Raw genomic sequence first — 13,731 nt, 5'->3', positions numbered from 1 at the left:
AGAATTTGTCTTTAAAGGTACTTAAATCAAATTAAATAATAAAAATTTATTATATATAATACAGCATTACATTATATAATTCACACTTATAATTTTTAATTCAAAGTTCATGTATACGTAATTATAGAGCCTTTTTCTGTTGTTTTGCTGGAGCCTGCCTCTTAGGCTTTCAGTACTTTCATGACAATCTTCTGTTCCTCAATGAGGAAACTCTAATGATTCTATTTTGTACACATTTTCCACATCTGGAACCACCATAGGTTCTGGTGAGTTTTGTCTCTCTTGGAAAGAGACATCAGTTTATGAGGATGTGCTGGAGTAATTCCTCTTAGTTTCTGTTTACAATCACCACATTTTGGAACACAATATTACATTGCACTTGTAGGCATATTTAGCAAAAAATACAGCTAAAAATGTAAATAAGGGCTTTATTTTGGAGGTCAGGAACAGATTAATCCATTTTATATTGTTTTTTATGGGGAAAATTTGTTTTGACATTAGAGCAAATTTATTTTATAACAATTTTTTAGGAATGAATTATGTTCAAAAATCAAGGTTTGACTATAGTTTTCAAATTTAGTAGATTGTAAAATTTATTTGTAAGTATATATTATTTACTTACTATTAGGTACTATGTACTTATTTCCTTTTATGAAGGTTGTTGCTTTTTTTTTAAATATTTGCAGCGGTATCTCAAGCTAGTGAATCTTCAGATTCTGGGACAGATGATGATTATTCTCCAGATGAAGATTGGAGAAAAGTAAGTGATTATAATTTAAGAATATCTTAAAATTTAGTTTAAATTATAAGCTACATTTAATAAAAATCAAAACCTTTAAACAATCCAGCAAATCGTTTTTTAATATCTTAAAAATGCTTTTGAACGCTTTAAGCGATCATCCTCAGTTATCATTTTGAATCGAACGAAGAATTTGAAATTACGTAAAACAAAATTCAAAAAGCGGTTACATAAATGTACATTAACATTTACCAAGTTTAAATAATTGCAAAAATTATACAAGTTAATTAAATCGAAACAAAGAAATAAAATAAAATATATACATTCAGTAAAAAATTATCTTAATTATTCTTCCTGCTTACATAAACCACGTCAACTCATCGTAGAAGGATTTCCATGCCAATGACAATCCGTCAGCATCCCTATGATTAATACAGTTTGTGTGCAACTGAGCCTTGTGAATTTCTAGCTTTTCCAGATGTTTTATGGCCTGCCTGGATCTTGTATCTTTAACCCCTTAACGCCCGACTGATTTTAATTATGACGTAATCAATCATTAAAAATACATAAAAAATACTTAAAACTGAAAAAAAAAAACGAAAAAAATGCATTAATTTTGAAGAAAAAGCTTCAAATTTTATTTTCCTTTGTCTCGCCTTTCTGTGAAATTTAACACTGATGAGTCATTGTTTACACAGCTGGATGACCTTGAACACAGCTGGAGTCCCATTTCCCGTGGCATTCTCATATACGTCTTGGGAGGACAAGGGTTTAAAGTAGGGTGACTATGACTGACACTATAATTTTTAAATATTTTTAAAAAATTAAAAATTTTATTGCGATTTCCTACCCCCTAATTAATTAAATTAATATAAAAAAAATCGATTAAATAAAAAATTTAAAAAACTTTTGGAGGTCATTTTTTACATCAGAAAGCAGCTTTAAATAACTTTATCGAAGTCAAATCTGTGTGCTACAACTTAAGAACCATGAAATAAATTTGATAAAAAAACTCCCATTAAAAAACAATTAAGGCTTAATTGAGCCTTATCAAAGGCTCATTAAAATCGCAATAAAATTTTTTTGCGCGGGCAAAAAGTTTTGAAAAAATTTGGGGACTTAAAAAACATTCCAAAAATTGAAAAAAAAATTTTTTGTTAAAAGTGGCCTTAAGGACTGGGTTTTTCGTAAGATTGACGCCTGATCCCAAAAGACCTCGATATTCTGCTGCTTGGCAAAGGCAGCAAGCAGGATTGTTGGATTGTTTAAAGGTTTTGATTTTTATTTATAGTGTAGTTCCAGTAAGAAAGTATTTTATTTATTTATTTAGCTACATTTAATTTTTAGTATCAAATTATCTGTCCAAACTTACATATCTGTGTCTGTATCAGATTCAGATTTGGTGTTATAGAACACAAAAGCCCCATAGCAAAATAGTTCAAATAGCAAAATTTTTCACTATTTTGATAAATTATCAATAGTGGTTCTGACTATTATAAGACTCTGTTCTCAAACTTTCATTGGTGTACATTTTTATTTTATTGCATGTGTTAAGTTTTCTTTGCAAATAGACTTGATATATGAATATGTATGTAATAAATATTGTTACAACTAGCTTTCAATATAAAATAATAAGACAGTTTTGTTTCCTTTCTATATCTGAAATTAAGCAATAGTGGGGTTTGTATATATTTGGATCCAGAGACAGGATGATCTTGAAAAACATTTAGGGTTAACAAATATTTGAACTCTTTGAATTTGATTATCATCCCTTTGAGATGTGATTTTGGATCTTCCTGATCAATGTTTGGAAAGTATAAATTTCAGGAGTAAATCTGTTCATTAAAACAGCAATTTCCTTGACACAACAGCCTTCTGTTTTTAATTTCCATATTCTTGCAATTTCTTTGTACTAAATTCTTCCATGTGGCATTTTGGAAAGTTTTGATTCAATATTTAAATTATTACTTGACAACCAAGTTAAAGTGTTACTTGGCATTATTTATTACTATTTTTGTAATTTTAAGTTTCTTGTGCTTGAAATATTACAATTCTATTTTATTATCTATATCTATACTTTCGGGATAGCCAAAATATACATTTTTTTTTTTTTTTTTTATTTTGGTAATCATCATTTCCCCAATGGGGATCAGCATCACCCTTGTCCCACTATCCATATAACAAGGGAGACTTTTCTTTATTCAATTTATCTTGTATATCTTGTACAATTATAACAATAAACAAAATAAAATAACAAATATATACAAAAGGCTCTTGCCTTAAACCTAGTACACTTGATTACAATACCAGGATACAACTCGTATCCCTTTCACGACAATATTCTCCGCGTGAAGTTCTGCAATTCCCGCACTAAGTCCCTGTGTCTGAGGCACATATAAAGGTCTATCTCACTTGTATGAATGACGTCTTTCGCTTGCAGCTGAAATTGCAGACGTTCCTGTTCGTACTTACTGCACTCTTCCAGAAGATGCTCCAGACTATGCATCCCGTTTCCGCACACACATAAGGTATCCTGCACTTTATTGATTCTTTTGAGATAATCTTTCGTATTGCAGTGATTCGTCAGAAGCTGAGTTAAATAGAAGTTTGGTGTTAGCCATCTAAGTTCTCTAGTCCGTTCTTCAACACTGGGAAGCAACCAAAAAGTATGTCTACCATTCCTCCCATTACTCCATTCTTCTTGCCATATTTCTACTGTACTTTGTCTTAATCTCCTTTTTACATATGATATTGGGATTTTACTGTACGTAATCTCTTCTAGCTGTGTAGCTTCCTTAGCTAACTCGTCTGCTCTTTCATTTCCTCTAATGCCACTATGGGCCTTAACCCATCTGAACTTAATCTGTAAATGATTTACCCTTATTAGGGTCTTCATCTCTAGAGCCATTTGGTTTGTATCTGTAAATTGTTGCAATGTTTGCAGGGCCGCCCTGCTATCTGTATTTATTATTATAGAGCTTAAGTTTTGACTACTGGCACACCATTTTACTGCTTGTAACAAAGCCAATAATTCCGCCTGGTAAACCGAGCAGCGGTTATCCAACCGGAACTGCTCGTAATGTATAATTTTATCCTCTTTTTCGACCAAGAAGGAAGCTCCTACTCGGTCTTCAACCTTCGACCCGTCCGTATAAATGTTTATTTCACTACTTTCCCCTTCTGCTGCTGTCATTATGGCCATTCTATGATATAACTTGGGTAGCATTGTAGCCTTTGGTTTTGTCTCGTATTCCATACTTTCCATCTGGTCATCTAGTATCAGAGGTAATCCTCTTCTCCACCTATAACAATTTGCCTTCTCCTTTAACACCAGGTCTATGGGTGGCGTTCCAGCAATTACTAGTAACGCATCTGTTGACACCGTTCTAAAGCTTCTTGTCAACCTCAACAGAGCCATCCTTTGCGCACTCCGTACTTGTTTCTTAATTACAACCTTCTGTGCTGCCGCATACCACACCCCAGCAGCATACGTTATCTTGGGGATAAATGCCCCTTCATATATTGTGGCNGTTTTGACCTTGAGATTCGGGGTTTTTATAGTATTTCTTCCTTGAATCTCACCTTACGATTAGTCCTGCGTCCCATTCCTCGCTTCCCGATTGTTTTCTTCTTTGTCTCCAGGTGAAAACCGAAACCAGATCAGGTCACGAGAAAGGTTTGTTCCGAAGCGTTTATTTGACACCTATTCGTCGACTCTGATAAGAGATTGTTGATAAACCTATAAGCCTTTCGCTCATAATTTAGCCTATTGTTCCTGCTATCTGTCATTTTAGAACTTTGACGATCGTATGTGATGTTTTTATACCCGTCAAATTTTTTCTTTTTTCCGAAAATTTAACCTTGATCGACTGTTTGTGAGCGCGTTTTCCTATATTTTCATTAAAGAAACCCCATTTTACAAATAAAATTACAAAAAATACTGACGGCTAGAACGGATTAATTGTATTTGCATTAATTTCTATGGAAAAAATTGCTTCGGTTAACGAACAATTCGGTTAACGAACGGACTCGTGGAACGGATTACGTTCGTTAACCGGGGTTCCACTGTATATTGTGGCTAAAGCATTTGTGCTTAGGCCCCAATGAGCCTTAGCAACCCTTGCCAATGCATTAAATAAGTTTGTTGTTACTTTCCTCATAGCTTTAAAGCCAAAATATACATGTGACCAGAGGGTCGGCACCTCTTTAGAGCTTTGTCAGGACTGACACCACTGTGTCTTCTAGGATATACACAGAAATCTGAATGGCCGCAAATTCAGAATTTACGTGAGTGGGTGATCAGATTCAGGATGGAGGAGGATTGAGATATGGATTGGAAATGAATTACTCAGATACAAGGTTAACAACTAAAATAACTGATTTAATTCAGCAAAAAAGAGAAGATATAGCTTCCTGCTATTGAATAGCAGTCAAGAGAGAGAGAGTTTACAGGAAACTGCGAGTTGGTATAGATACCTTTGATGCACTGATAATTGTGCAGATTTTCAGATTGCTGACTTCAGTTGTTCGTTCGGTTGGGATGGAATCCAAGAGCAGTTGAGGATTTCCTTTTCTTGGATGGCGGTTGAGGAAGCGATGGAGAACTGGAGAATCTAATCTGGGGAGTTTGACGGTGTTATTAAAGAAACATAGGATATGAAATTCCGGGTAGCCTGGACGATGATGATACATCTCTTTTTTTTTCAGGGCACCTTGTTGATGCATTCACAAACTCTCAGCGACCCCTTTTCCTTGAGTCCCTCCTTTTTATATCTCCAAATCACTTTATCTTTTTCATCAATCAGGAGTTTTTTATATTAGTTTCCAGTGACATATTTCATGAGTTCCCTGGGAAAGGAAACAACTTTGGAGAGAGGTCTAATCATTCTCCAGTAATAAAATGGAAAAATTTTTTGAAAGACGAAAATTGAAATTTCTATCAAAATTTATCATGTCCTGTCCCTCACATATATATTTGTTGTCAAATTATTAATATAATGATCTATAATTTTGAAATTATCAAAAATCAGCATAAAGTAATTTGCATATACAAATGAAGTCATTTGCATTTCTTTTAAATTTCTAACAGTTCTGAAAAGTAGTAAAATGTTGATTATATATACTTTTGGACATGATTTATAATATAAAATTTAAATTTTGAAATTAATTTTTGAAATGATATACAAACAATACACTTTTTCAGACAATACAAGTGGGTTCTGATTATCAAGCTATGGTACCAGAAGGTCTTTGTAAATATGATGATGCTCCAGGTAAAATATGTTCTATTCTTTACTATTTGTAAATATTATTTTTATTTTATTTGAAATTGTATTTAATTTTTTATTTACAGCTTATGAAAATGAAGATAGATTGCTTTGGGATCCATCAAAATTGACAGATCAAGAAGGTAAATGAAGAAAATCCTCTGAGATAAATTTGTTTCTATATTATGTTTTATGCATATATACTGCACATATGTCACATACAAATTTATATAGTTAAAACGTCAATGTTTTATTAATTTGAATTGATTTCAATATTTGAGTATGACATAATGTCATTATCACAACTAAATTACAATGATAAAAGATAAAAGACATGTACAGTAGAACCTCCATTATCCGGATTTCCGATTATCTGGATTGTTCAAAATAAACAAAAATTTTACGAATTTGCTGATTTGCACTTTGCGAATTACGACACTATTTATGTACGTGATGGAATGCATAACTTTTTTGTTTCAACAACGTCTTACCCAGCACAGTGGTCGTAAACTCTTAAATATATTTTACGTAGTAATAAAAATATAACTTGACATACGTATTTATAAATAATTTATANAGCTTTCAAACAAGTTCAAGTTATGAAAACATTAAACAGGGTTCTAAAACTATATGTACTTTTGTTAGTTGATGATTACATACATTAAATACTTGCTTTCATCACAGTATCAATGAATTTCATTTTTTGTCGATTCTCTTCTAATAAAAAACTGTTATATATTTTAGGTCTTTAGTATATTGGCATTTAATGTTATATACATTTGTTATATATTGATGATACAATGTTATATATTGATGATACAGCAAATTTAGCAATTTCAACTCATTTTATTTTAAATTAGTCACTCATTTTTATCATAGAAAACTGTTTTTTATGAATGACAAAATTAAAATTAAAATATTTGTTATTAACCAAAAATTTTTTCCATCTAGATACAATAGAATGTAATTGTAAACCTGGCAGTTGGACTTTGTTGCATGACAATGTACCAGCTTACCATGCAGCTGTTATAAGCAAGATCAAAACAAGAACTGGATAGGTCTCAAGCAGTTATGACTTTCTGGTCTTAGGAAAGAATAATGACAGTTTTTAAGTGGACCTCTAGCAACAAATGTTGAAACTTATGGCAATATGCTTGTCATGCAACAAAGCCCAGCTGCCAGGTTTACAATATTAAAGCCAAACAATGAATTTATAACAAATGCTTCATTATAATCAAGTAGAAATCACTCTGACTGTATGACCCTCTGGAACAATTTCCTTGTGAATAATTCCAGTCAAATAAGAATAAGTGAGCATTGTTGCCACTTTCAATGGCCTTTTACTTTTCCAGCTGTTATGTATACACAACAAGGGAAAGTATTGAAATCAACTCAAATTTGACCCTCCAAGTTTTTTGCAAATCATGTTTTGAGATCTCCTGAAACCAAAAAAGTAAACAAAAAAAAAGAAAAAAAATGGAAAAAATTTCACATGCACATGTATGTGTTGGTGACTGTTTTATTTTTTATCTCAGAATGGGATGATGATTAAGAAATGGATTTTTGCATAGTAGTTTGTGTATAAGGGACATCATTGATGCTATTAAATTTTGGTGTTAAAAATATAGAGGGTGGTGAGATAAAAGGGAGGACATATCATATTTTGAGAGGATTGGAGTTAATGAATATTTTACTTGTTATTAACATTTAAAATTTTTTATAAAACTCCTCTATCCTCAAAATTAAGCATTTATCCATTTTTTAATAATTAAAAATATAAGATTTTATCATTAAAAATTTTTATAACAGATGGTGTCGCACAGAATTTATTTATTAACAGTATGATTAAAAAACAGTATGATCAATAAAATGCAAAGTTTGAATTTATTCATCAAAATTTATTTTGTTTCTTTCAAAGTAATCCTCTCCCACTACAATGCCCTTATGCCGACATTTTTTCCAATTCTCAAAACATTTTTAAAATCGTTTTCATGGAACTCCTTTGGGACTCACACCAAATTTTGTTTTACGGCATAAATCGTCTCAAAATGGTGATCATGAAACAGAAATTTTAGTCAAGAAAAAACTTAAACAGTGTCATATCAGATAAATATGAGCTTGTGGAACTATATTTGTTGAATTTTTGGCCAAAAGTTCACAAACAACAAGAGCATTGTGAACAGGTGCACTATCATGGTGCAAAATCCATGAATTTTCTTGCCATAAATCAGGTCATTTTCTACAAATTGCTTTATGCTAACAATGTAAAATGTTCAAATAATATTTTTTGTTGACAGTTTGGCCAGTAAGAAGGAATTTGTGATGCACAATACCACAACAATAAAAGAAAACGATCAATATGAACTTGATATTTGATTGACTTTGACAGTCTTTTCAGTTTTGCTTTACTTTTTAAGTGTCATTCACTTGATTGTGAGCTGTTTTGGTGTCAGAAGCATAAATCTGTTTCATCACCCATAAGGATGTCTTTTAAGAATGATTTTCTTTGGCCACTCAAACACATTGTTGTTTTTGGAAAAAATTCAATGCTTTTGGGATGACTAGAGAAGTGATGTGCTGCAAACCTAAGTAATCTTTTAAAGAATCTTTATCATGACAAGATCCAATGATATTGGAACATGTTCAGTAATGTCTGTAATTGTTAAACGACAATTATTGAATACCAAATCTCTGACTTGAGCAATGTGTTATTTATTAGTTGAAGTGGATGGTCTACCAGAGTGTGGTTCATCTTTGATGTGTTCTCTGCCTTCCTTGAACATTTTGTATCACTCAAACTCTTGATTTTGATAGACTATCATCAACAAAGGCTTTTTATAACATTTTCTAATGTTTTTTAGCAGTAATTCTCTTGCAAAAGCAAAATTGAATGCATGTTCATTGCTTAATTACACTCAACATTTTGAAAAATTGCTGGTCCAAAAATTCTTTATGCACAAAACAAATGTTTATTTGCAAACAAAAACAAACAATGACATATGAATTGTGGCTAGATGTCAGTGAAAGTCATACCAAACGATGACAGCACCCTCTTGCATGCATGCAGTTTAAATGAACCATTCCCAATACTTTATGATGATAGTAATAAAATCTCTTAACAGCCGGGAAAGTTGCACAAGTTAGTGCTGTATTTTTTTTTTTCTTCTTCTTTTGGTGACTTTCATTCTGCACTTTGATGATTTGTTTCCATATTATATTGGAAATACAATGAAACACTACACTATGTCATTTGTAACAGTTGATTTGAGCATGGATGGTACTAGAGTAAGACAAAGATATACAGCCCACCCTAAAATCTCTTTACCCATCTGTCTACTTGCCCTGTAGTAATTAATTCAAGTTTACCTATATCATTATTGAAGGATTCCTTAAGTATAGATTGATTGTTTGCCAAGTAATTACACATTCTCATTAAATTTTTTTCTGTTTGTAAGTCACTGAAAATTAATTGCTAAATTTAAAAAATTGTGTGAAGATAAAATATGCGGATAACACCTGTCCCACTAAAACAATATATATCCACTTTTGCTCTCCCACAATAAAAATCCTAGTACTGTTACTGGATTTGAGGAAATTTGAGACTTTACAATCAGTTTTAATGACGTCTTTGCAATTTTTACAAATCAGTCAATGTATGAAGAGCAAATTGTGTATAAATGAAGTTTCAAATGATCAGTCAAAATGCTTCTTTAGATAACCTCAGTCATTTTCTATCATTCATACTAAAGATTTTGGTTGAATTTTGATTGCTTCATACACTTCAGTGTTTTCTTTGATGATTTGTTCTCCGGACAACCTACCCAATCAGTGTCATTAATGTCTTTCCAACTCATTGCAAATTATTTAAACTAGTAGTACACATGTATACAAGATAGATATTATCATCATAATTATCACCATATACTTTTTCATCAATTAATTATTTTCATACATTTGGTAAAAATTTTGCTGAGTTTAAAACAAAACTTAATATTGTCTTTGTTTGAAATTCATTCTTGACCAATATTCAAAATTACTGTCACTTTAGGTGCTATGTTAACTCAGGCTCTAATAATCCAAATGACAATAAACACAAAAACACAATATCAGTGGCAAATATATCTCTTGGTGTTTGAATTTTCATACAGATGGCACTATTAATTTTTTTTATTTTGAAAAAGTTCGGTTATTTTTGTAACAGACCTTGTATTTGTCTCGTGGAATGGCAGCAAGATATCTGGACCCAAATATGAAATATGCATGGGATGCTATAAGAATGCAAGCTGATCATCTCAGCCTCCACCAAGAATGGACTTTGCTCCCAGTAGAACTGATAAACAATGTGATAATGTATGAGCAATCACTGTGCAGCAATTGCTGAAGGTAACCACATGCCATATTAATGATTTTCTGTACAAAAAGATTTACAACAATGTTTAGTACATTTTCTTGTTAATTTTGGTTTGACATAATTTAGATGAAATTTTTACTTTTCAATTATTTTGTTGCATAAAGAATACAATGTTTTGCTTGTATGCTAAATTTTATGCTATTCTGATCACTAGCCACTAAGATATAGGCTAAATTAATGGTTATTCATAATTTTTGGAAATGAATGTATATATAATAGTAAGTTCTAGAGAGAGTTACATTGAATACATGTATACTGAAAGCAATAAATTAATATAAGATATTAATATAAATCTATGGATATGTTATAAGTTGAAAGTGATAAGTTTTATACTAAAAGGTTTATGATTTAACTTTAAAAATTAGAATGAAAATTTTTTAATATTTTATCTTATGTTTTTTAACATAAGAAAAAATATTTAAAAAATTTTCATTTTTTGAAAACAATTATTTAAAAACAATAGCAAATCTGTGTGTTTAGATTATATTTATTTAAGTTATATTTTTTTTCTGAAAGTTTATTATAATACAGTCTTGATAACAAAAGTGTTTTTAAAAAAATGAATAAGCCTATTTTTTGTAGTGTATACAGTCATATATCAAATATGCAAATGTTATCATCAATTTTAGAAAAGTTTGTTTGCAGACTAAACTTACAACAGTAGATAAAGATTAGAATATAGTTTTGTAAGAGATTGCTATAAAAATATGTGATTAAAGAATCTGAATGGAGTTTATTGACACACTGAAATGCAAAGAATGTAGAGGATAAGATGGAGTGTATTATATATATATATATATATATATCATTCATATTGGTTTGTCTTGAATGTGTTCTTTAAATTTTTTTTAATAATCTCTTAAGTCACTATATTACATTTACAATCTGTTGCTATAAGTTTAATCTGTAAACAAACCATTTTAATATTTCTTTTTTTGTAAATCTTTGTATTTTTTCTCCATCAATACTGCAGTTGTAATGTATAGATGATGTAGAAAAAGGATTTGGTTTAAGTTGTATATAGTTATAAGCAGATTTATTGTGCATATTGACATACATCATATTAATATATTTAAATGTAATGTATATAAGTTGTATACATGAATTCAACAATTGGTTTCAATTATTGTGTACTGATGCAAAAAAAAGGCAAAATTGATTTTGATTAACTCCTTCTTGTTTACCCTCATTGTAAGTACTCAAAACAATTATGTTTTAATAACATTATCCATGAATAAAATATAGCTGCTTTTTTTTTTTTTTGGATGGTTTCTGTGAAGCAAAATGTTGCATTATGACACATTTCTTTCAAGAAAAGCCTACATTAAAGGATTAAACAATTTAGACACTATATTAAATTTACCAATCCTACAGTTTTTTTTTATTGTAATATAAATTTATTAAAATTGTTTTTAATCTGTCAGTTGTGTGTCCTTAAGTGCTAAAAAATTAACATACAGAAAATTTAACAAGTTGTATCGCCAAGATAGTTAGATGTCAGCCTATTGCTCTGTAAACCTGAGCAGGTAACCCTAGAAATTTTTCTTGGGCAGCCTGTCTCATATACATTGGGTCCCATTATTCGTCATCCATCTGTTTCATTATGGGCCTGGCTAAACCCATAATGGGTATGGAAAAAAAACCCTCTTGTGCTCACAGGGTAGAAAGAATTTTTAAAAACTTCATAAAGACTGCAGAAAATGTCAAATTATGAATGACTATTTTACCTTCAATTTCAAAATTATTAATTAATGTTATATAGCATTATTTTATAATCATTTATGAGAAGCTTTTGGTAAATTTTTGTTTAAAATTAGATTTATTATTAAACTAGCTGTTACCCGTGACTTCGTCCGCAAAGGTTTTGCAAGCAAACCCCATTTACATTCAATATTTCAATAACCATAGTAATTGTTATATAACACCTACCGCTGAAGAGAATTGCCGAGAATCAAATGAACTATTTTCAATTTGATCAATTTTCTAAAACGTTTACAATCATTCTATAATCGAACGAATATGCAATAACAAATTCAAATTTAAAACGGTTCGAACATTTTAAAAATCGAAGTAGATAAAAATATTTATAACAATGTCTGAAATGTTATCAATTTAATACACCTAAGAACTCAATGAAGACTAAACGTAGTTGAAAACAAAAAATCGCATCTAAAATAGTACAGTAGAAGCCGTTCTTCCGGTTAAGCCTTAATGCTCTCCTTCTCTCCCTGCAGGGGAATTTAGAAAAATCCCTTCTTAGTGTGCATTTTCATGGCATACCCTACTACAACGCAGATAAAAACAAAAAATCGCATCTAAAATAGTACAGTAGAAGCCATTATTCCGGTTAAGCCTTAATGCTTTCCCTCTCCCCCCCACTTGGGAATTTCGAAAAATCCCTTCTTAGTGTGTGTTTTCATGACATACCCTAACTTTGCACCAAATTTCACCTCTTTAGGTCCAGCGGTTTGCTCTGGGCGATGATGAATCAGTGAGTCATTCAGTCAGTCAGGACAAGCAATTTTATATATATAGATGATATGTATTCTTCAAAATTCTCAACACCAACATATTTTTATTGCATTTATGTTGAGAAAATATTGATTTCAAAAAAGCATGGTTTTTTCCATAGATGCACTAAGCATAACCAGAGAACAAATATGTACCAGTGAACCAAAATGAATGAATAATGATCCTAAACATGAAAATAAATTAAATAGAAATTGACTTTGAGGAATCACTATTCAGCATTAAGGTTAATAAAAGGGTAACTGGTACTTATTTTTGTTTTATATGGATTTTTAAACATACAGTGTTAACAATTTGCCTAACATATGGTTTATATCATATCCTTAATGAAAATCACTTTCACCTGATATGAAAGTATCTCAAATAATCATGGCTGAAACAAACAAATTAAATACACTTATGTCAGTGTTGAGCATGCATTTGCAGACATCATTGATGACAGTTTAAAAGTTAAAAAAGTGATTAAACTATAGCAAATATTGCCAAACAATAATAATTTGCTAAAACTAATAATTCTTTCTTTTTTTCAATATTTGTGGGATAATTCTATAACTTTAGAAAGAACATGTTTGATTCTCAATAGTACATACTCATATAAATTAACTATTAAGAAAATCTCATTACCAACCTACATAAAAATGCCTAAAAGTTGGAAGAAAAGTTTAAAAACAAAATAATGATTTTAATGTGTGTTCTATAAAACAAAATCTATTCATNATTAATACATAAATGTAAATATTGAAATACTACTAAAAATTAATCTAAGAATGAAAGTAATCAAAAAT

General features: G+C 30.6%; 2 protein-coding genes across 11 annotated transcripts in view; one reads left to right on the top strand and one right to left on the bottom strand.

The window, feature by feature from the left end:
* LOC111618864 (mesoderm induction early response protein 1-like) overlaps window positions 1–13,731 on the top strand; it is a 159,711-nt gene that overhangs the window by 95,049 nt on the left and 50,931 nt on the right. For all 10 annotated transcript variants that reach the window (XM_023360471.1, XM_023360474.1, XM_023360480.1 and 7 more), the window contains 3 exons: window positions 687–760; window positions 5,943–6,012; window positions 6,093–6,149. In XM_023360471.1, coding sequence (XP_023216239.1) covers window positions 687–760; window positions 5,943–6,012; window positions 6,093–6,149 — 201 coding nt within the window. The remainder of the gene's footprint in view (window positions 1–686; window positions 761–5,942; window positions 6,013–6,092; window positions 6,150–13,731) is intronic.
* LOC111618865 lies at window positions 2,991–5,562 on the bottom strand. The gene is made up of 2 exons (XM_023360482.1): window positions 4,811–5,562; window positions 2,991–4,260 (listed from the first exon to the last, which is right to left on the bottom strand). Exons 1-2 carry the CDS (start codon window positions 4,897–4,899, stop codon window positions 3,069–3,071), a joined length of 1,281 nt encoding a protein of 426 aa, XP_023216250.1. The 5' UTR covers window positions 4,900–5,562; the 3' UTR covers window positions 2,991–3,068.

Source organism: Centruroides sculpturatus, unplaced genomic scaffold (assembly GCF_000671375.1).
Source record: "Centruroides sculpturatus isolate CEXI.00-Female unplaced genomic scaffold, Cexi_2.0 scaffold149, whole genome shotgun sequence".
Lineage (NCBI taxonomy): Eukaryota > Metazoa > Arthropoda > Arachnida > Scorpiones > Buthidae > Centruroides > Centruroides sculpturatus.
The sequence above is the reverse complement of the archived record's forward strand: the minus strand, read 5'-3'. Positions and strand labels throughout refer to the sequence as shown.